Source organism: Quercus robur, chromosome 7 (genome assembly GCF_932294415.1).
Source record: "Quercus robur chromosome 7, dhQueRobu3.1, whole genome shotgun sequence".
In the NCBI taxonomy this organism is placed as follows: domain Eukaryota; kingdom Viridiplantae; phylum Streptophyta; class Magnoliopsida; order Fagales; family Fagaceae; genus Quercus; species Quercus robur.
The window spans coordinates 43752084-43776247 of NC_065540.1; the positions used below are offsets into that span (position 1 = coordinate 43752084).

At 38.5% G+C, this 24164-nt stretch overlaps 2 protein-coding genes, 1 long non-coding RNA gene and 1 pseudogene across 3 annotated transcripts; 3 read left to right on the forward strand and 1 right to left on the reverse strand.

The window, feature by feature from the left end:
* The window catches only part of LOC126693564 (pentatricopeptide repeat-containing protein At4g35130, chloroplastic-like), a 46541-nt pseudogene that overhangs the window by 13729 nt on the left and 8648 nt on the right, over positions 1-24164 (reverse strand).
* On the forward strand, positions 252-7498 carry LOC126691465 (disease resistance protein RPV1-like). Its single transcript, XM_050386508.1, has 10 exons — positions 252-660; positions 791-1289; positions 1549-2650; positions 2771-3049; positions 3167-3458; positions 4950-5359; positions 5504-5549; positions 5976-6142; positions 6569-6797; positions 7224-7498. Coding segments are annotated over exons 1-10 (3300 nt in total). The 5' UTR covers positions 252-659.
* Positions 7540-9847, forward strand: LOC126693568 (uncharacterized). The gene is made up of 2 exons (XM_050389576.1): positions 7540-9281; positions 9532-9847. The coding sequence occupies exons 1-2, from the start codon at positions 8054-8056 to the stop codon at positions 9786-9788; spliced, it is 1485 nt and encodes a 494-aa protein (XP_050245533.1). The 5' UTR covers positions 7540-8053; the 3' UTR covers positions 9789-9847.
* LOC126693574 (uncharacterized) lies at positions 10117-16225 on the forward strand. Its single transcript, XR_007645428.1, has 5 exons — positions 10117-10450; positions 10773-12508; positions 14573-14727; positions 14852-15679; positions 15784-16225. It is a non-coding gene; the product is annotated as an uncharacterized LOC126693574 (long non-coding RNA).

Genomic DNA, 24164 nt, shown 5'->3' on the forward strand with positions numbered 1-24164 from the left:
TACTTTATTCAGCTTTTTTTTACCATCTAACACACACATACCAAATACATATTTTATGTTTTTGAACACTGAAACATGTTATTTAAACCATGATACCAAACACATTTTTTTGTTTTATAAACACTAAAAACATATATTTCAATAACACTTTTTAAACTACAATTTTCACATCTTTTTAAACAATAATTTTTGAACTCTATAACCAAACGGGCCCTTGATGTCTTACTTTTCAACTTTTTCAGATATTATTTTTTTCTCCTTCTTATTCTTTACCTTCTTCACTGACCTGTCCAAACTCTTTTCTTCCCTCTTACTTTCTTCCATTCTCACTGTACCCTCTCGCCTTCTCAGGATCTACTCATCGTTTAGCTCTTCTCAAAAACAAAAAAAAAAAATAAAAAAATACACTCATGCTTTAGTTCTTTGTTTTCTCTCAGGAGCACTGAAATTTCTAGGAAGTGGAAGTACTCTGAAAAATATAATAAAACAGAGCAGTGGAAGTTTCTTGTAATATTTCCTAAAAGGAGCACTGAAATTTCATCACTTCCAAATTTCTAGGTCCTCTCCAAATTCTCTTCTCAGTCTTCTCTCTCTTCATTTGCAAATTTCAGATTGGATTCGACGCATTTTCAAAACTACGCAAGTCAGGTTGGGGATCAAGTAATTTCTTCTTCCCTAATTCATTTTCTTTTTAATCTTTCTTCGGTTCTAAATTTCTAATTGATTATTATTTGTTTTTTTTTTTTTTTTTTAAATTTTGCATGCAGATCTATTTTTCTAATGGCTTTAGTGGACATGGAAACGGACTCGTCATCTTTCCCAAGTTCTTCTTCTTCTGCTGCTGCCCGATGGAATTATGACGTCTTTCTCAGTTTCAGAGGCGAGGACACCCGCTACAATTTTGTGGGTCATCTTTATGAAGCTTTGAGACAAAAAGGCATTCACACTTTTAAAGACGATAAAAACCTTGACAGAGGAAAACCCATCTCACCAGAGCTGTTGAAAGCAATAGAGGAGTCGAGATTTGCTATCGTCATTATCTCAAAAGACTACGCATCTTCAGCTTGGTGCTTAGATGAACTTGCACACATCATACACTGCAAGAAAAAGACGGGAATGACAATTCTACCTGTTTTTCACAATGTGGATCCATCCGATACACGGAAACGAACTTTTGAGCAAGCATTTATTGAACATGAAGAAAAGGGGAACAAAGAGAGGGTGGAGAAATGGAGAGAAGCTTTGAAAGAAGTGGGCAATGTCGCTGGATTTCATTTAAAGAATACTAGGTAATTAAACTTGACTAATTATTTATTTCTTTTAAATATATTCAGATGACCCACTTCATATATATAACTTTATTTGGAACCTTAAGCAGATCTACATACATGTTTCGTTCTACTTCTTTCAATTTTTTTCCTCAGTGGATCGCTTTACAAATTTTTGTTTCACTCAACCGAATTGAACATCATATATGTTATATTTTTTTTTTTTGCGTGAACTCTTGGTGGTTCAAACTCAATGCATACTGTACCTTTTTCATTGCAGGTATGAGACAGAAGACATCAAAGACATCATGGGATGGATATCACTTCACTTGAAATATGATGCATTCCCTTACATTACTAGGGACCTGGTAGGAATATACTCTCGAATGGTGGAATTGGAGTCGTTATTAGCTATAGGGTCAAACGATGTTCGCTTTATAGGGGTTTGGGGAATGGGGGGAATGGGTAAGACAACTCTTGCTAGAGTTGTTTACCATATGGTTTCTAAAGAATTTGAAGCTTATAGTTTTATTGAGGATGTTAGGGAAAATTCTGAAAAACATGGTTTAGTTGGACTACAACAGAAACTTATTTCTAATATTTTGGAGGAAACAGATTTGAAAGTTAGAGATAAGTATGATGGAGTTCTCAAGATCAGGAATAGGTTATGTCGTAAAAGGATTCTTCTTGTTCTTGATGATGTAAATAAATTAGACCAGTTAGAAAATTTAGCTTGGGAGCATGATTGGTTTGGTCCGGGTAGTAGAATTATCATAACAACAAGAGATGTGCATATGTTGAAAACGCATAGAGTTTATAAAACATATGAAGTTAAAGGATTGTATGATAAAGATGCTTTACAACTTTTTTGCTCAAAAGCTTTTAGAGAAGAGCACGTCCCCCCAAATGATTATTTAGGGATGTCCAAAGAAGTTTTAAAATATGCTGCTGGTCTGCCTTTAGCTCTTAAGGTTTTGGGTTCCTTCTTGTTTGGGAAAAGTACCATTTTATGGAGAAGTGCATTGGAGAGGATCAAAGAAAATCCTAAGAAAGAAGTTTTCAATGTACTTCAAATAAGTTTTGATGGACTCGATGACTTAGATAAGGAAATATTCCTGCATATTGCATGCTTCTTTAATCATGAGGAGAAGGATCATATAGTAGAAGTACTAGATAGTCTTGGCCTTCACCCTGATATTGGATTGCAGGAACTCATTGATAAATCTCTCTTGAAAATTGATGATAAAGGTATATTGAGGATGCATGATTTACTTGAAGAAATGGGTAAGAACATAGTTTGTCAAGAGTGCCCTAATGATTGTGGGAAGCGTAGTAGATTGTGGCGTTATGAGGACATTGAAAACGTGTTGAAAAAAAATAAGGTAAGAGTTTATTTAGAGAATTTGAGCTCATTCCCTATCTTCTTGTTCAGCAATTTTGATATTTAAATATTTATGCTAATAAGTTCTTTCACAATTCACCAATTCCTTCTTGATTATTAGGGAATAGAAAGAGTTCAAGCCATGCATATTTTGCGTAATTATGATGATGAAGTAAAAGAGACATGTTGGAGCCCTGAGGCTATTTCGCAGATGTACAATCTTAAATTTCTTAGCATTGATGGTGTTTTCCATGTTCCTCAACATCTTCCAAATTCTTTAAGAGTTCTTTGTTGGAGGTATTATCCTTCAAATTCTCTACCATCAACTTTTCAGCTAGATGAGCTTGTTATGCTTCATTTGCCAGAGAGCAGAATTGAACAACTTTGGATAGGACTAAAGGTAATTGTGTGTTATTCAGTATCCTCACAACTTTGCATTTAAATTTCAATAAATCCGACACTAGGAAACTCATTGACTTGACTTCTTTTTTAACTTTTTTTTTTCTTCTTAAAACAGAATTTTGACACGTTGAAGTTCATCGACTTGTCAGAATCGGGCCTGATTATATCCCCGGATTTCACTGGAGTCCTAAATCTTGAGAAATTAACACTTTCATATTGTCAAAATTTACGTGAGCTTCACCCATCTGTTGGACTTCTTAAAAAGCTTGTTCTTTTTCATCTAAATTCTTGCGAAAATCTTATGTGTCTTCCTAGCACCATTTGTAGCTTGAATTCGCTTCAACATCTTTATCTTTGTGGGTGCTCAAATATTGACAACTTGCCGGAGAACCTAGGGAATCTCAAAGGTCTCTATGATCTTGATTTGAGTGAAACAGATATAAAAGAGTTGCCTTCATCAATTGAAGGCTTGACGACCCTTAATTCATTGACTCTCAAAGATTGTAAGAATCTCCTGTGCCTTCCTAGCACCATTTGTAGTTTGAATTCGCTTCAACGTCTTAATCTTTGTGGGTGCCCAAATTTTGACAACTTGCCGGAGAACCTAGGGAATCTCAAAGGTCTCAGTGATCTTGATTTGAGTGAAACAGCTATAAAAGAGTTGCCTTCATCAATTGAAGGCTTGACGACCCTTAATTCATTGACTCTCGAAGATTGTAAGAATCTTGTGTGCCTTCCTAGCACCATTTGTAGCTTGAGTTTGCTTCAACGTCTTGATCTTTTTGGGTGCTTGAATTTTGACAACTTGCAGGAGAACCTAGGGAATCTCAAAGGTCTCAGTGATCTTGATTTGAGTGGAACAGCTATGAAAGAGTTTCCTTCATCAATTGAAGGCTTGACGACCCTTACTTCATTGACTCTCAAAGATTGTATGAATCTTGTGTGCCTTCCTAGCACCATTTGTAGCTTGAGTTCGCTTCAACGTCTTGATCTTTATGGATGCTCGAATTTTGACAAGTTGCCGGAGAACCTAGCGAATCTCAAAGGTCTCTGTGATCTTCATTTGAGTGGAACAGCTATGAAAGAGTTTCCTTCATCAATTGAAGGCTTGACGACCCTTAATTCATTGACTCTCAAAGATTGTAAGAATCTTGTGTGCCTTCCTAGCATCATTTGTAGCTTGAGTTCGCTTCAACGTCTTGATCTTTGTGGATGCTCGAATTTTGACAAGTTGCCGGAGAACCTAGCGAATCTCAAAGGTCTCTGTGATCTTCATTTGAGTGGAACAGCTATGAAAGAGTTTCCTTCATCAATTGAAGGCTTGACGACCCTTAATTCATTGACTCTCAAAGATTGTAAGAATCTTGTGTGCCTTCCTTGCACCATTTGTAGCTTGAGTTCGCTTCAACGTCTTAATCTTTGTGGATGCTCGAATTTTGACAAGTTGCCGGAGAACCTAGGGAATCTCAAAGGTCTCTGTGATCTTGACTTGAGTGGAACAGCTATAAAAGAGTTTCCTTCATCAATTGAAGGCTTGACGACCCTTGATTCATTGACTCTCAAAGATTGTAAGAATCTTGTGTGCCTTCCTAGCACCATTTGTAGCTTGAGTTCGCTTCAACGTCTTAATCTTTGTGGGTGCTCGAATTTTGACAACTTGCCAGAGAACCTAGGGAATCTCAAAGGTCTCTATGATCTTGATTTGAGTGGAACAGCTATAAAAGAGTTTCCTTCATCAATTGAAGGCTTGACGACCCTTGATTTATGGACTCTCAAAGATTGTAAGAATCTTGTGTGCCTTCCTAGCACCATTTGTAGCTTGAGTTCGCTTCAACGTCTTAATCTTTGTGGGTGCTCGAATTTTGACAACTTGCCAGAGAACCTAGGGAGTCTCAAAGGTCTCTGTCATCTTGATTTGAGTGGAACAGCTATAAAAGAGTTTCCTTCATCAATTGAAGGCTTGACGACCCTTGATTCATTGACTCTCAAAGATTGTAAGAATCTTGTGTGCCTTCCTAGCACCATTTGTAGCTTGAGTTTGCTTCAACGTCTTAATCTTTGTGGGTGTTGGAATTTTGACAACTTGCCAGAGAACCTAGGGAATCTCAAAGGTCTCTATGATCTTGATTTGAGTGGAACAGCTATAAAAGAGTTTCCTTCATCAATTGAAGGCTTGACGACGCTTAATTTATGGACTCTCAAAGATTGTAAGAATCTTGTGTGCCTTCCTAGCACCATTTGTAGCTTGAGTTCGCTTCAACGTCTTAATCTTTGTGGGTGCTCGAATTTTGACAACTTGCCGGAGAACCTAGGGAATCTCAAAGGTCTCGTTGATCTTGATTTGATAGACTGTAAGAATCTTGTGTGCCTTCCTAGCACCATTTGTAGCTTGAGTTCGCTTCGACATCTTAATCTTTGTGGGTGCTTGAATTTTGACAACTTGCCGGAGAACCTAGGGAATCTCAAAGGTCTCTATGATCTTGATTTGAGACGAACAGGTATAAAAGAGCTTCCTTCATCAATTGAAGGCTTGACGACCCTTAATTCATTGACTCTCAAAGATTGTAAGAATCTTGTGTGCCTTCCTAGCACCATTTGTAGCTTGAGTTCGCTTGAACGTCTTGATCTTTTTGGGTGCTGGAATTTTGACAAGTTGCCGGAGAACCTAGGGAATCTCAAAGGTCTCTATGATCTTGATTTGAGTGGAATAGCTATAAAAGAGTTTCCTTCATCAATTGAAGGCTTGACGACCCTTGAGTCATTGACTCTCAAAGATTGTAAGAATCTTGTGTGCCTTCCTAGCACCATTTGTAGCTTGAGTTCGCTTGAACGTCTTGATCTTTCTGGGTGCTGGAATTTTGACAACTTGCCAGAGAACCTAGGGAATCTCAAAGGTCTCTATGATCTTGATTTGAAACGAACAGGTATAAAAGAGCTTCCTTCATCAATTGAAGGCTTGACGACCCTTAATTCATTGACTCTCGAAGATTGTGAGAATCTTGTGTGCCTTCCTAGCACCATTTGTAGCTTGAGTTCGCTTCAACGTCTTAATCTTTGTGGGTGCTCAAATTTTGACAACTTGCCGGAGAACCTAGGGAATCTCAAAGGTCTTTATGATCTTGATTTGAGTGGAATAGCTATAAAAGAGCTTCCTTCATCAATTGAAGGCTTGACGACCCTTAATTCATTGACTCTCGAAGATTGTGAGAATCTTGTGTGCCTTCCTAGCACCATTTGTAGCTTAAGTTCGCTTCAACGTCTTAATCTTTGTGGGTGTTGGAATTTTGACAACTTGCCGGAGAACCTTGGGAATCTCAAAGGTCTCTATGATCTTGATTTGAGTGGAACAGCTATAAAAGAGCTTCCTTCATCAATTGAAGGCTTGACGACCCTTAATTCATTGACTCTCAAAGATTGTAAGAATCTTGTGTGCCTTCCTAGCACCATTTGTAGCTTGAGTTCGCTTGAACGTCTTGATCTTTCTGGGTGCTGGAATTCTGACAAGTTGCCGGAGAACCTAGGGAATCTCAAAGGTCTCTATGATCTTGATTTGAGTGGAACAGCTATAAAAGAGTTTCCTTCATCAATTGAAGGCTTGACGACCCTTGAGTCATTGACTCTCAAAGATTGTAAGAATCTTGTGTGCCTTCCTAGCACCATTTGTAGCTTGAGTTCGCTTCAACGTCTTGATCTTTCTGGGTGCTGGAATTTTGACAACTTGCCAGAGAACCTAGGGAATCTCAAAGGTCTCTATGATCTTGATTTGAAACGAACAGGTATAAAAGAGCTTCCTTCATCAATTGAAGGCTTGACGACCCTTAATTCATTGACTCTCGAAGATTGTGAGAATCTTGTGTGCCTTCCTAGCACCATTTGTAGCTTGAGTTCACTTCAACGTCTTAATCTTTGTGGGTGCTCAAATTTTGACAACTTGCCGGAGAACCTAGGGAATCTCAAAGGTCTCTATGATCTTGATTTGAGTGGAACAGCTATAAAAGAGCTTCCTTCATCAATTGAAGGCTTGACGACCCTTAATTCATTGACTCTCGAAGATTGTGAGAATCTTGTGTGCCTTCCTAGCACCATTTGTAACTTGAGTTCGCTTCAACGTCTTAATCTTTGTGGGTGTTGGAATTTTGACAACTTGCCGGAGAACCTTGGGAATCTCAAAGGTCTCTATGATCTTGATTTGAGTGGAACAGCTATAAAAGAGCTTCCTTCATCAATTGAAGGCTTGACGACCCTTAATTCATTGACTCTCAAAGATTGTGAGGATCTTGTGTGCCTCCCTAGCACCATTCGTAGCTTGAGTTCGCTTCAACATCTTAATCTTTGTGGGTGCTCGACTTTTGACAACTTGCCGGAGAACCTAGGGAATCTCAAAGGTCTCTATGATCTTGATTTGAGTGGAACAGCTATAGAAGAGTTTTCTTCCCAAAGATTGTAAGAATCTTGTGTGCCTTCCTAGCACCATTTGTAGCTTGAGTTTGCTTCAACGTCTTAATCTTTGTGGGTGCTCGAATTTTGACAACTTGCCGGAGAACCTAGGGAATCTCAAAGGAGCCTTGTTTCATTGACTCTACTCTATTGCAATAAACTTGTGTGTCTTCCTAATACCACTGGTGGTTTTAAGTTCCATGGTGCTCTTGATCTTTCAACATGCTCAAGATTTAAAAACTTGCCAGAGAACTCATGGATAATCGAAGGTTTGCGGATGCTTGATTTGAGTAAAACAGCTATAGAAGAGATGCCTTCATCAATTGGATGTTTGATTAACCTTACTGCATTGACTCTAAGATATTGCATAAATCTTGTGCACCTTCCTATCACCATTTGTAGTTTGAAGTTGCTTAAGTCTCTTGATCTTTTTGGATGCTTAATTTGGATGGACAGCCATAAAAGAGGTTCCTTCTTCCATTGTTCTCCTTAAAAATCTAAACAGCTTCATATCCATGGATGGAAGTTATCTGAATTTTATTCCCAGCCAGCAAGTCTTGAGTCGATGGAACCATTATGGATTTCATTATCTTACTTGCCAACAAATCCTACCATGGAAAGAATATTATTGCCTTTATTTATATATTCTTCCCTGCAAACAAGTCCAGTTCCGGTGGGCTTATCATTGCCTTCTTTATCAGGTCTGCAATCTTTAACCAATTTGAATCTTAGTCACTGCGATCTTTGGTCAATCCCCAATGACATTGGTTGCTTGTCCTCTCTAGAATACTTAGATCTAAGTGGAAATAATTTTTTTTCCCTTCCTGAAAGCATGTTTCAACTCTCTAACCTTCGAAAACTCTATTTGGAGGGTTGCAAGAGTCTTCAATCATTTGAAAATGCTCTGTCAACTATTGATTCTGTAGTTGCAGACGATTGTACCTCACTAGAGAGATTGCCAGAACTGCAATTTTATCTTTTTAGGTCCGATCGCACCTATTTGCAATTCCTATTTTTCAATTGCTTCAAACTGGTTGACAATAACATGCTTCAGGGCGTTAATAACATGCTCCAGGCAGGTCTCTCTTTGTCTCTCTGTCTCTCTCTCCAAGTTCTAAACATTATGCTTTATATATTTCAGGGACAAAGTGGTACACTACCAAAGAAGTTAAAAATTATTATTCCAGGAAGTGAAATTCCGAAATATTTTAACCATGAATGTATGGGTCATGAATTGAAAGTACAAGTACCTTCTAATTGGTCTAATGTGCCGATTGGAATTGCATTTTGTGTTGTCTTTATACCCAACAAATGGCGTGAATGCCCTCGTGATTGGGAACTTTTATTTATAATCAATGGATTTCCAATGAATGAGGGAGAAATTTCTGGTTCTAGGAAAGAATATGGTACAATTGAATCACATCACCTTTGGCTGACCTATTCTTCTTATCGGAACGGATTTCATCCTCTTATGATTAAAGCATCTTCCCGGAACTTGGAGGTGGAGAAAATTGGGGTCCAATTCATATACGGGCAAGACATCGAAAATCCCAATAAAACTATGGCACAGTGCATCAACAACAGCAGCTTCATAATCCATCATGATATTGATGATTCAATTGCAGAAGGTAGTGCAAATAAGCAAAGCCATGATGAGGATGATGATGGGGCAGGACCCAGTGGAGAATGCTGCTCTATTGTAGAACCACCGCCAAAGAGGATTCAAAGGCTTGGAGGATTTATGGCTGATTCTGATGATTCTAGTCAAAGGGAATTTATTGACTACTTTGCGAGTAAGTCTTTTATCTTTCTTCTTACTTACATGTTTTATCATTTACAACTTATCATTTTTTTTTTTTTTTGGAGATATATATTTAGCATTCCCTGTTGGCACTCACATAAAAATCACCCCAAATTCAAAAATTAAAATCATACCATATCGGTGATATCACTATTCTATCTCTAGTTTTTTACTTTTGTTTTTTTAATTTTTAATCAGGCTGAAATAATACAAAATTTTCTTGTTTGTGCACTTTTATTTAGTGGAAGGAGAGAATCAAACGTCCAAGAAGCTTGAATCCATTCACAAAGGTAGTAGTTACCAAGACATCAAAGATCTCATTCTAACTATGGCACAGAGCAGCAACAACAGCTGCACCCTCTATGAGGGTCTGGTGAAATCTATCGTGATATTGAACAATTCAGCCGCAGAAGGTAGCAAAAATGTCATGAGGATGATGGGGCTGGACCTAGTGGAGAAGGCCACTCTAATGAGGAACCACAACCAATTGGATTTATGAAGTTGGAGAATTTATGGCTGATTCTGAGGAGTCTAGTCAAAGGGAAATTTTCGACTTCTTTTCCAATAAGTGATGATCATTCTTCTTATGACTTCATAAGTCATCATCATTTTTTTTGGGGGACATATACTATCTCTCTTTTTTTTTTTTTTAAATTGTTAACTTCAAAGTATTGTGCTAGTTGTACCTTAGCATTACCTGTTAGCACTCTCGGCAAAATCAGCCCAAACTCAAAAATTAAAATCATACCATTTCAAATTTTTTTTTTTTTTTATAATCAGGTTGGAGTAATAGTAGAAATTTTTCTTGTTTGTCTTGTTGGTGAACTTTGTTTTAGTGGAAGGAGAGTATCAAATGTCAAAGACACTTGAATCCGTTCATGGAGGGAAGAGGAATAGTTACCAAGACATTGAAGATCCCAATCAAACTATGATTCAGTTAACCATCAACAGCAGGACACACTGAGGATCTGGGTGATCTACGCCATGATCTTTAAGATTCAACCACAGAAGGTAACAGAAATAAGCAAAGCTGTGATGAGGATGATGGGGTTGGACCAAGTGGAGAAGGCTATTCTATTGATGAACCCCATCCAAAGACTACCTGGATGCATGGCTAATTCTAAAGAATTTGGTATAAGGAATGTTTCAACTTCTTTGCCTGTAAGTCGTCTTCATTCTTCTTGCTATTATTGTTCACGATTCTTGATTTCTCTTTTATTTTTGGGGAGGGGAATCCAATGAAATGAAAGTGTGGGTTTTGTTTCTCAGGTTTAAATTGGCATGATAAAAAAATTTAATTTGTCACAGGTATAAATTGGAGTTTTTCTTTTCAATTTTTATACTAGCATTGCGAGAGGGAAAAAAGAAAGTTCAAAGTATTGTGCTTGTTAACATCACCTTTGGGCACTCACATCCCAATCACCACAAACTCAAAAATTAAAATTATTCCATATATCTATTTTTTTTAAAGTTTTTTCATCAGGTTTGAATAATACAAATTTCTCTTCTTGGCTTGTTGGGGCACTTTTATATAATGGAAGGAGGAGACCCAAGAAACTTGAAGCCTATCATGGTGGTAAGAGGGATAGTTATGAGAGAGATGTTGAAGAATTAGCCAAGGAGGGTCATTCCTCTCACACCCACCTTGGTATTGTCTCAAGTGGGCAAGAATTAATCAAGGAGGGTTACTTTTTGCTGTATGTGTGTGTGTATATATGTGTGTTTCTTTGTTTATTTGGTTTTATAGAGTTTAAGCCGTGGCATCAGTGTAGAGAAATTAAAGATTATTTGGTCCCATGCTTTTGTGCTATTTTGTAGTCTCCCATTTTCTTAGTGAAATATTCTGTTAGACACTGTCCGTGGATGTAGGCTTAAAGCTGAACCACGTAAATCTTTGTGTTTCATGTGTGATTGTGTTTTCTATTTCTATTTTGCAAAACATGCTATTATTTTATTACACAACAAATAAGTATAAAATAACCTACTATTTGTTTGTTACACACAACTAATAAGCATAAAGCTTCCACTAACTCAACAGTTTGTGATTAGAGCAATGTATGCTTATGAAATGCAGTTGTATTGTTGTAACAATTGAGTGCACTGCTGGGCTTGTAAAGTGCGGTTGCAAATGTAGCTGTTTGCACTTTGGTAGCAGAGAGGGCTTGTTTGAGTGTTGTATTTGTTGGGCTGTTATTTGTATCCAGCTTTGTTTGAAGTTTTTTCTTCTAGTGTTTTGATAAATAAAAATGAATTATTCATTAAAAAAATGTTTTCCTTGAGGTTTGTTGTATTAATATAATTCTCTTGGGCTGTTGGTCGATTCATGCTTCTCTGCTAGAGCAAACAAAATACCCAAGAACCTTTAGTAATATGTTACTAAATTTTTTATCGTCTTGAAGTTTTGACAGCAACAGAAGAAATGAAACCACTTTATAGTATCAGTATCTTCAAGAGCAATGAGTAACTTGATCATCCTAGGGTGATCCATGATATTTGTAAACGCAGCCAACCACCTTCCTAACAAGCTCTATTGCTGCATTTCACACAGCCTCATCAATTACTCGACTGTGCTCTTAGCATATTCCTATTCCTCTTCCTCTTCTACTCTCCTTTCTTCTTTCTCTAATGTCTTTCTAGCCAGAAATGGACTCAAATTTTGTCATCATTTGCTTCGAACTTATTATAGGCATCAACCAGACCTTGGGGCAATTGATCTTTAATGCATCATAAATAGAGAAAATTGCCTGCTGTAAGAAGCTGTTGCCATTCCCAATAATTCATTTTAAAATTTGTAAGGACTTATTAGTTTTGAATTAGTTGGATTAGTCAAACTAGGTTAATGGATATACGCTGGGGATATTGGGAATACATGTTCATTTGAAGTTAATGGATATCAAATGAAATATACACATTTATGTAGGGAAAATTATGGTAAAATTGAATCGCATCAACTTGGTTTGCAATATTTGTCCCATTACAAGTTGTCCAATGGCTTTGATTCCGATTGGAAAGAAGTATGGAGTCAAAGTGATGCAAACGGAATCTGTCAAATTGTGATTGAAATATCTTTCCAGAACTTGAAGGTGAAGAAAATTGGGGTTCATTTGGTATTCGAGCAAGTTGAAGATCTTGATCAAATTATATCACCGTGGAGAGACAATAGTTAATCTAGTGAAAGTGACTTGGAAGGCTAAACTTTTTCTCTTCATCGCCTGTGCTGTAAGTCATCATCTTCTTCCTATGGTTACGAGTTGGTTTTTTTGTTTTTGTTTTTGTTTTTGTTTTTGTTTGTTGTGGTTATTTATTTAGACCTATACCAGCATTTTTTGGTATATATATATATATATATTGCTAGTTCTAACTTAGCATCACGTTTTGTCACTCATATTAAAATCACCCTAAACTCAAAAATTAAGAACAAAGTTTCTCTTCAAATTAATTTGGAGAAAAACTCTTCAAACTTCTCATATATATATATATATATATATATTGGTGTGAATTTTGAAAATTTAACTGTTGAATTTCATGTTCTTTATGTTCTTAACATGTATATCAAATTTCGTTTAAATCAGATGTTATTTATTATTCAATCAATAAACTTATTTTTTATACACAAATTTAGATCATAAAAACTTGAAATTTTAACATTTGTTTGATGACATAGAAATTGATATTTGATCTTCTTGAAATTTTGTGAGTATGAACGATATGATAAAAACATGCAGATGCAATCCAACTGTTAGACTTTTAAAATTCACACTCAAGAAGCTTGAAGCCCATCACTGCGGTAAAGGAATAGTTACAAGAGCCATGTTGAAGAATTAGCCAACCAGCTACAGTCCTCTCACGCCCACCTTGGCTCTTGCTAAAGTGGTCACAGACTCAAAATGGTCAGCTATTTAAATCAACTGTCACATGGCTCTTTTTATTGAGTTTTTTAAATTTATTTTTTGAATGTCCTACAGATACATATTGAAATTTCTCTTGACATTTGTTGTATTAATATTAGATTTTGAATTTGATAAAAATGTGTTGTAAAACTCATATTTTACGTCTTCTAATTATAGCACGTCATATCAGTATTTTGCAAAATAATGAATAGCTAGTATCACACATAATCACTACTCATCAAAATCCCAAAACTCATATGCTCTCTCACCAAACAGCCATCATAGGCCAATCTTCTTCAGATCCACCTCTCACCGGTTGCCGTCACTGTCGTCCATGGCTGTGACTCCGATCAAATTGCCTCCCACAAACGAAACCCAAAAACCAAACCCAACCTCAACCACCTTATCAAAGTCAAAATCAGCGGTGGAAAAAACCTAGTGTTGTGGTGTTCAAGGCAAAGGAACTGAGATTCACAGCTGATTGTGGCGGTGGTGGTTACTGGCAAAGGAATGAGGCAGTGAGTCTTGACCTTGGGTTCCTTGGGGCAAGAACAGAGAAGAGGAGAGAGAGACAAGACAAGTATGGACACAGGATCAATGGTGGTGACCTTTGGCGAGTGGCAGCAGCGAGCAAGGGTTGCTCAGCCATGGCCAATGGTGTTTGTGGTTAGGGAATGGGTTTGAGAGTGCAGATGTGTTGGAGTTTTTTGTGGCTTTAATCAGTTGTTATCAGATGTGTTAGTATTTGGTGTTCTCTTTTAAAAAGTCTAACGCGATGCTCATTATTGGATGGTGTAAATAAAGGGTTTTGCACCATGTTCTTATAGAATTTAATCTCTTAATATTACGGTTGTTTTGCTTTTTCTCCAATAGTCTCACATATAGAATGTTTTCTATTTTTTCCCCTTGCCGGCATTTGGTTCAATGATATATGTCATAAAGAAATTTCAAACAGAAAACCGGCACATTTCAGATGTTGATTTTGGACCATGATTTGCACAAAGTAATGAAAAAGTGTTGAAGTTTGCAGTTTTTTTCCCTGTTTGGTAATAAAAGAAAGATAAGTGAATAGTAAGTATAGAAAAAAATGGATAACTATTCAATATTCCATGACAATGAGTCTTAATAAGGTTTGCCTCTTGGCACTCATATCCAAATTGACCCAAACTCAATTTTTTTTTTTCTTTTTTTTTTTGAAAGAGTTTTAACCTATGGTTTTCGTTTCTGATAATAATTTTTTATCATTAAACTAAGACATCAATTGATTTTTAGTGTAGGCAGAGATTAAATCTCAGATCTTTTAATATCATACTGTATCATCTTTTTGTTTCCAAAGTTATTTTATTTTCTTTTATATCGGATAGGAATAACACAAATTTTTCTTCTTGTCTAGTTGGCGCGCTTCTATTTAATTAATGGAAGGACAGGATCAAATGTCCAAGAGGCTTGAAGCCTACTACAACGGTAAGAGGGATAGTTACCAGAGCCATATTGAAGAATTAGCCATGGAAGGTCCCTCTCACGCCCACCTGGGCTCTTGCTAAAGTGGTTAGGGATTGAAAATAGTCAAGCATTTGAATTAACTGTCAATTGGCTCTTATTATTGATTAAAACTTTATTTTTTGGGGGTCCTGCAAATGTAATGCTCTGTTAAATTTCTATTGATATACAGATACAAATTCTTCCCGCAATCTCTTTACTTGAAGCAAGGTTATCATACAATGCCTCATTTGCTTGGAGAAGTATAACGGATGCTAGAAAGGTTGCACGGTTGAGCAGCACTATTGTTGGAAGATATAAATGGAAGACAGGTTAACATCTGTGAAGATAGGTGGCTGCCATCACCAAGCACATTTAAAGTGGTTTCTCCAACAAATCCTCAATCTGGAGAAAACTATGTGTGTTACTTGCTGGATGATGATACAAAGACTTGTAGATTTTTCGGTATAGAGTGCGTATAATTTGTTGGAATACGAGGCTAGGTCAGGTTTAGGAGAGGCTTCAAACAATCACAGCTCAATAATTATGTGGCAGGCACTGTGGAAAGTTTTTCACGGCATGCTCTTCAGGATGTCATAGCAACAAAGACTTGAGTATTTTCCAAAAGGCTTTATCTCTTCAGTAACTTGTGAGCAGTGTGATGAAGTTCCTGAAACCAGTTTACATGCTTTTTGGTCTTGCCCACACGCCAAGAAGGTATGGCAATTAATTGAAGGCATAAACATTATCCCACAGCAGCCTCATCAGAAATCGACTGATCTATTCTCCTGGATGCTGCACCACAAAATACTATCTCACTGAAACTATCTCTCATTCAGTCATGGCAATCATGGCTACACATATATGGAAAAAGATTTGAGGAACCAGGAATACAGCAACCACTTTAGTATATAGAGGCAAGGAGATGCATGAATGCTACTTGGCTGCAAAAGTTTCATCTAAGCTACTGCAGAAAGTACACATCCCAATATGGAAGTCCCTTCAGTTACCTTACTTCAAGGTAAATATTGCTGTAAAAAAAATGCAAGGATGACTTTTGTTAATTGTTATGGGATATGTGCAGTGATTAGACTTAACGAGATTTTAATGGGAATTTTGTTGCAGCTAAGGTTGAGGTGATTGTGAGCCAATGCTGGCTGGAGGCTCAATTTACAGGATTCTGGCATGCCCTACAATTGTGTAACCAGCAGGGACTTCAGGAGGCTCAACTTGAGGGCCACTTTTGGTACTGCCATTGCTGCTTTTAACATGGATTCCCCCTAAAAAGTGACCAGAAATTCTCTGTTCAACGAAGTGAAAACTAGCTATATCTAATTTCAGATGCTGAGTTTAAATTGGTGGACAAAAGCTGTAATAATACTGCTCTAGTTTTAGCAGATCTTGTGTGTAAATATTGTGTTGCTGAGATTTGGCTGGGTGTCCCCCAACCTCTTATCACCCATTGTATAGACTTGATAATTTTTGTGACATGCAATATATATCCTGCTGCTGTTAATAGAAAAAAAAGAAAAAAAAAAGATGTATACATATTGATATGTCTTTCCTATGTATTTGTTTGTTATATTAATATTATTTTTCTTTTTCTTTTTCTTTTTCCTTACAGTCCCAACATATATGATGTTTTCTATGTATTATTCTTTCTCAGCCTCGCTTGGTTCAGATTTTGATTTTGGACCATGATTTGCACGCCTATATGCTATTGAAGTTAGAAAAAGAAAAGCAATGGAAAAGTGAATTGAAGTTTGAAAAACTTTATTATGTTTGGTAATAAGAGAAAGAGAAGTGAATAATAAGTATAGAAAAATTGGGTAATTATTCAATATTCCATAATTAATAGAGTTTGTAAAACACCTGCAGAAACAATCACATGAGCAAACAGAAAACAAAATTGTAAGGCTCCAGAGTCCTTATACACCAAAACCAAATAAAATAAAAGAAGAAGACGGCAAAACTAATTGGCTACACAGTTCTCCCCAAGGATGGAACTAAATTAATCCCCCATTTACTACAAATGGCTTACTTCTAGTCTCCACCCTTAGTTTAAGCTCTCTCTTTATAGCAATGAAGAATAGCATTCCTTTGGTGCCATATATCATATATGGTACACATCAGCACCTAAGGCCAACGTGCATACCACAGCCCTTAGAGATTTTCCCTTCCACTGATTTTCTACCCACACATTGATGTTTTCTCACACAAATTTAAGGGAACTACTTAAGCAAAACCTCATTTATTCTTTCCAAAACCAGACAAATTTTAAAGTTCTGCAGATACCATGAAAAACCTTACCGTAAACCAGTTGCTTATGCTTATAGTTGCTTCTAGATTTCCATTTCCCATTCAAGGAATGCAATATAAATAATATCTTTAGGGTGGCAAGGTACCATTCTCATGTCAATCGACACAACCTTGAACAGTGAGCCATCTCAAGCTCTGTTTGGGGTATGGTAGGTGTTGGTAGCTGTATGCAAATTGAATCTGTTTCTCATGTCCATCTTTTGGGAGGAAAGGACAATGCTTGTATATCCAAGTGGGTAAGTAGAGAAGGTAGCAACCCCAAAACCAACATCCAGAACCAGAACTAACCCTGCAGTATAATGCCCTATTAACTACCCCTGCAGTAAAATGCCCATTGTTACCCAGTATTGACAACTTCTAAAAGAATTCCAAGTACCTATGCTCTTCTGGATCCAAATTATTTGCCTCCTCTTTGTTAGATTTAGCTGGACACGACTATTTGATTAGTTGATAATTTAGTTCACATCATTGTGAGAAGCATTCTTTTCTGTCTAGATCAGGTACGTATCTTGATACTAGTTTGAACTTGTTGAACCTGTTGAACCAGGTTAACCATAATGCTTCATCAAGATTAAACATCTCAGAGTAAAACTAGCAAAATTCTAAATGAAAAATCTAATCTTAATTAGCTCATTAAATCATCCCATAATGCTTTATTAAGATTAGGAATCTTAGAGTAAACCAGCCAAAAAAAAAAAAAAATTGAAAATCTTTTTCTAAAAAGCTCATTTAATCTTCTCTTTTTCTGCACATAGTAGTGTCTCTTCCATTATTGGTACTAGTTGCAAATCGTGCGCAGGAAAATATAATATAATTATTTTTTATTGGATAATTATTGAATTAATATATTAGATTGTGTGTTTTTAAAAGTTCAATGTGTTATTTGAAATTGTGTTTTAAATTAGAATTTTTTTGTAGCGTCACAAAATATATTTTGTAGTCAGGTATTATATATAATAAGATATGTATGAAAACACAATACAATAATTTTATTTTATTTAAAAAAAATATTGATAGTCTGATAACGATTAGACCAAGTTGTAACTATGTATATTTTGTTTATTACTATATAGATGTATGCAATTTAACTCTTATAGATATATTTTTCTCCAAAACATAGATCCACGTCTCTTTCTTCCTCACAATTGAAACTAAGTGAAAAAGTAAATAAAAATAACTATGCAATAGATCGTTATCAATAAATCATATATCATAAAGTGGAAATATAAAATAAAATAAAATGCAAAAAGAAAAAGTTCCTTAGGTATCTATACATAGAAACATTAATAGCATAATGATACTGTGGGGCCCGGCCCAAAAATAATGGGCTATTCCAAATTCAAGCCCGTCCGAGGAGCGTCCTGTCCGAAAAGAAACCACATACGAAGCATTATTCAATCCCAATAACGCCAAGGAAACCTGTCCGAGGAGTAACTCCTCCTCGGACATCACGAAGCCCAGACGAGGAACTCTCCCCAGCCATTTCAGTTCATCCTCCCAACATATAAAATGAATAAAATCCAAAATATCTCATGGAAAGCTACCACCACATTAATTGCGCCCCAACCACCCTCTTGGCCGCATTAATGAGGAAAAGACCCCTGAACAGTACCACCTTGGCCTCTGCAACTCACAAAGGGACTAATGAGGGCGTCTGATGGGACAGATGCTCAAGTAGATGCTTAGATGATCAATAGGTGTAAGGTTGAGATGAAAGGAGGAGAACTATATAATGTAGTAGAGTCCCTCAAAGAAGGGGGCGGAAAAAACTGTATCAGGAACTGAAGAAATAGAATCATACGTGAGAGATCCATTCTTGTGTTTTTATTTTTGCAAACAATACTGTCCATGTATCAGACCGAATAGATTCACTGAGGCTAAGTTCTTTGACCCATCCTCTACAAATATTTATTGTGGGTTGTGCTTTGGGCCAAGGCCTGATCAATAGAAGTTGGGCCAGGAAAATCGTGCAACCACAATTGGCGCCGTCTGTGGGAAGGCTTGCGCGTTGGCACCGGTGGCGCATGAGTCAACCCTCTAGCAAGCGGAGATTCGCGAGTTTTTCCCCATCTCCGGTGACCTGAAGTGGTCGCTCCGATATAAACTTGTGCCAGGGCTTACATCCTGTAGTGCCAACGGCACGGGCAGCTCTAGGGGCTTCCGACCCCAAGCCAGCTCTCCCCGTCATGGCCAAGGGGCTGGCCCGCGAAAAAAGCAAATAAATACTCAAAAAAGTTTTGGACAGAACCAAGGCCTTGCATGGTCCTCGAACTCAAGCCTATGGGGAAACCAAATACACAAAAGAAAAATCAAAAGTTTTGGACAGAACCAAGGCCTTGCATGGTCCTCGGACTCAAGCCTATGGGGAAACCAAGTACACAAAAGAAAAATCAAAAGTTTTGGACAAAACCAAGACCTTGCATGGTCCTCGGACTCAAGCCTATGGGGAAACCAAATACACAAAAGAAAAATCAAAAGTTTTGGACATAACCAAGGTCTTGCATGGTCCTCGGACTCAAGCCTATGGGGAAACCAAGTACACAAAAGAAAAATCAAAAGTTTTGGACAGAACCAAGGCCTTGCATGGTCCTCGGACTCAAGCCTATGGGGAAACCAAGTACACAAAAGAAAAATCAAAAGTTTTGGACAGAACCAAGGCCTTGCATGGTCCTCAGACTCAAGCCTATGGGGAAACCAAGTACACAAAAGAAAAACAAAAAAAGTTTTGGACAGAACCAAGGCCTTGCATGGTCCTCGGACTCAAGCCTATGGGGAAACCAAGTACACAAAAGAAAAATCAAAAGTTTTGGACAGAACCAAGGCCTTGCATGGTCCTCGGACTCAAGCCTATGGGGAAACCAAGTACACAAAAGAAAAATCAAAAGTTTTGGACAGAACCAAGGCCTTGCATGGTCCTCGGACTCAAGCCTATGGGGAAACCAAGTACACAAAAGAAAAATCAAAAGTTTTGGACAGAACCAAGACCTTGCATGGTCCTCGGACTCAAGCCTATGGGGAAACCAAGTACACAAAAGAAAAATCAAAAGTTTTGGACAGAACCAAGGCCTTGCATGGTCCTCGGACTCAAGCCTATGGGGAAACCAAGTACACAAAAGAAAAACAAAAAAAGTTTTGGACAGAACCAAGGCCTTGCATGGTCCTCGGACTCAAGCCTATGGGGAAACCAAGTACACAAAAGCACAATCGAAGTTCCCTACTTCCCAGTCGACTGCTCCGACGGGTTGTTTAGAGATTATCAGTCTTGGACGGTATTCACGCGCCTATCACAGAATACTCAACTGTTACCCCGGTTAGTTTCCTAAGTTTGACTTACTATGAATTATCGACATAATGCCTAGTAGTATTGGTAAATTAGAATTATTTAGATTATGTTTCAAGGTATCTTGCTCTGAATATTCTAGAAGCAACACACACATGAAGCACACTCATTCACAAAGTAATGTCGCCCAAAAAATCAGTACTCAAAACATGTAAATAAATTTCTATTTTTACTAAAACAAAGAAGTAATACAGTGTACAATGAAAAGCTGAAATCAGCTTATGTCGGGGCTCACTACATAATTGAGTAGGAAGATACAGAAAATAAAACAAAGCCGAGGAGCAGTACAGACGAGGGGTTGGCTACTAAAGCTAACCACATAACCAAAAAGAAAGATACAAGAGAGTAAGAGAAAGCCGATGAGGTGGGTCAGAGGAGAGGTTGGCTACTGCTCCAAGACCTTGTTCTTCCTCAATACTTTTACATACCCATGACTCAGGCAGCAAAAGAAACCCAACTTGAGCCTGACACCGCTGAAGGAAAGGTGCAGGGAGTTGGAAGTTGAGGGGCTTTCTCTAAATATTTGTCCGCCACAAGGCAGAGGCGCTGATGGCGGAGAATCTTTCTTCTGACACACCAAAATCCTGGCATGAACAGAACCTGCTTCGGATTTTGACTAAAAGAAGGAGAAACACCTTCTCCCCTCTGTCAAAGCGGAATATTCTCTTGAGTTTATGCTTCTTCTGCTCGTACCTCGCTATTCTGAGTCTCAGGAGGACACGGCGCCTCTGTTGCGGAGGGAGTTCTTTCTCCCCAACCCTAGCCTCAAACATGTTATGCTAAGGGGAGATAGCACCGGATATGGGAGTTATGATGTGGGAGAAAACTGAAGGATTTGTGCGTATATAAAGCAACTCTCTCTCCCTCCTATTTATTTGAAAAGACAAGGTGGTGGCAGTCAACTCATGCAGCGTCCCAAGAAACGCTACAGACAAAATGGCTCTGGCCCAACTTCCAACGTCAGCTGCAACCACAAGATTAAAGGAGCCTCGTAAAGGCGCACCTCGAACACTGGGACGTCAAAAAGTACCGCGTGGCCAAAGACTGCATAAACACCTCTTAATTCATGGGCCTAGTGAATTCGCGGCCCAGGCCCGTTCTGCATGAGGACCCAGGGACTATGGCCCACGCCAAGGAATAGCCGCTGCCGAGGGCAACCTCCTGCTCGGCGCCTCGTGAAATGCCTGATGAAAGGAAGAAATTGAACTCAAAAAGTTTTGGACAGAACCAAGGCATTGCATGGTCCTCGGACTCAAGCCTATGGGGAAACCAAGTACTAGAAAAAGTTTTGGACAGAACCAAGGCATTGCATGGTCCTCGGACTCAAGCCTATGGGGAAACCAAGTACTACAGAAATTTTTGGACAGAACCAAGGCATTGCATGGTCCTCGGACTCAAGCCTATGGGGAAACCAAGTACTAGAAAAAGAACCTAGGCCTTGCATGGTTCTCGGACTCAAGCCTATGGGAACGCCAACTACTCGGACGGGAAAGTCCTCGGCTCAAATACTGTAAAATGTTAAGGCCAGTACGTTAAGATGGCAAAATGACCCCCTATTCAATAGCTTAAGGAAACTGTTCATTTTGCGGACGACATGTCCCCGGATAGTTACTTCTTACACCGTATCGAACACTCAGTCCTCATCTCGGCTAATTTTGAGGTAAGTGTCGTCCCTCCCTGGTCGGCATTGCTATGTCAAATAATTCTGTTAAAGTTATGGTGGCATCTTTTTATTAGCAAGTATTTTGGCTTTAGTTGTCATTGATTCAAATGCTATACTATTGTGCCGAGCAGTGCTTGCAAATTTATTATAATATATAAACAGAACATGCGAAGTAGAATAACAATAACTTTTATTAATAAGAAAAATTATTACAACGTACAAAGAAGGGCTTAAACAAGCCTATACAAAAAATGAATTGCCAAATCAATAATAGCATCCGCAATACAGATAAGTAAACAGTCAGGTGTCTTTTAAATTCGCCTTCAAAGTCTCTCCAATCTTTGCCTCAGTACTGCTCATATCAGGAGAAGAACCTTCTTTAGAAAAAGATGAAGGAGAAGGAAGAAGAATTGGAACACATGGAAGCACTTCAGCAAGCTCTTGTCGCCGAGGAGTGCAAAGGAAAAAGAGGATGGAGGAGATGAATAAAGAAGATGGAGGACATGAGTAGGAAGGAGGAGAAGAAGAGGGAAAAGGTGAGAAGGAAGAAAGGGAGACAAAGGGGGGCGCCAGTGAACGAAGAGAGGAAGAAGCAGGGGCACTTAGTCCCTGCCCCATTCCTGACTCCTAACACATTGGTGCCATGTTAGATATGCTCATGAGAGAGCGGGTGATGATGATAATGGAGGTTTTTGACTCAGTCACACCGAAAGTGAGATGTGACGAGTCCCTGCTTCGGATTTTGGCTAAAAAGATGGGGAGACAAATCTTGAGTCTCCGCCATCCTTGCCCTGACCGAGCCATTTCAAGCTTTATTAGGATATGGTGTTTCTGGGAAAGGAATGGTTTATTCATGGCTGACTACTATGGTGGACGTATTATTGGATAGGGAATAACCAGAGGGAAGAAGTGAACTCTGGGAAGAGCCTGAGGGATTTAGATATGAGAGAATCACCTTTTGTCTTCTCTCTTTATATAGGGGACGAAGAAAAGGGTACATAACACGTTCAGATCCCCAGGGAAATCTACAAATAAGAATACGCCGTTTCGTCCTCCCACGCCATCAGTAACCGTTAGATCTGGGAAGTCTCGTAAAAGGAAGACATTAAAGACGCACTCCGGATAACCAAACGGCATAAGGGCATCGCGCGCAAATTAAGGGGAACATCTCGTGGACCGGTACACTCCCTGGGCAGGTGAAGAGTCGCCAGCGTCAGACAAGGGCTGAAATAAATGAGCCACCATAAAGGCTCGGTATTACCAAAACCCACCTTTCCAACCAAGATGTTGGACAGCAGGGTTTCGAGGGGCTATTGTGGGGCCCAATAATTTATGGGCCCGGCCCGCTTGCTTATGGGAAGTCCACAGGCCCAAGCCGAAGGAGGCCATGACTCAAGCTCAAAAATAAGAAGCCCAAAATGGCCCGGAGATACAGCCGAGGACAGCTTAGTCCTTAGCAGACCCAAAGTCTCATTGGCGAAAGTGGTATACGAGCAAAACTCTAAAGATCAGAAAATATCTCAGGGAAGTTGTCCTTAATACCCTTCACTGATCAGACTCTGCACCTAACAGAACCTGATTCTTAGGCTTTATTACCCATCCCCAACAATTCTGGGATGGGACTGACGGGACAAATATCAGTCCTGGAAAAATATCAGCCCTGGAAAAGTTGACCCTACACGTGGACGAGGGACAGCAAACGTAGGCTAGTATAAAAGGAAAGGTAACTAATTAGAAAAAAGGGGGGATCCCTCTGGCCTGGGAGGAAAAACTCCAGGGAGGAGAATGCCCGGACAATATACGGACGCCACCTCAAAAAACCCCACCGCCGGTAAACCGGGGAAAGGCATTAGTGCTCCTCGGACAAGATCCGAGGAGTCCAATTGCTCAAATAATGAAGTTGTAGGGCTTGGATATCCAGACTGTAGTCCTTTCTTACCTGAGTTCCCCTAAGATCCGGGCTAGACTAACGCCCTGTGACCCCACGCTAGCCTTTCAAGCCCACTTTCTACAAATCATATTGTGAGGGATCTTTCATGTGCGAGCCCAACATCGTTATTGGGCCGTTGAATGTTCGTGTCCCTACAGATACTATAAAGTAAATTATATTTTATCTTATTTTCTTTTTGGCTTTTTCAGTAAAGATGATCAACTGAGCAAAGTAAAAGCTTACCAAGAAAATTC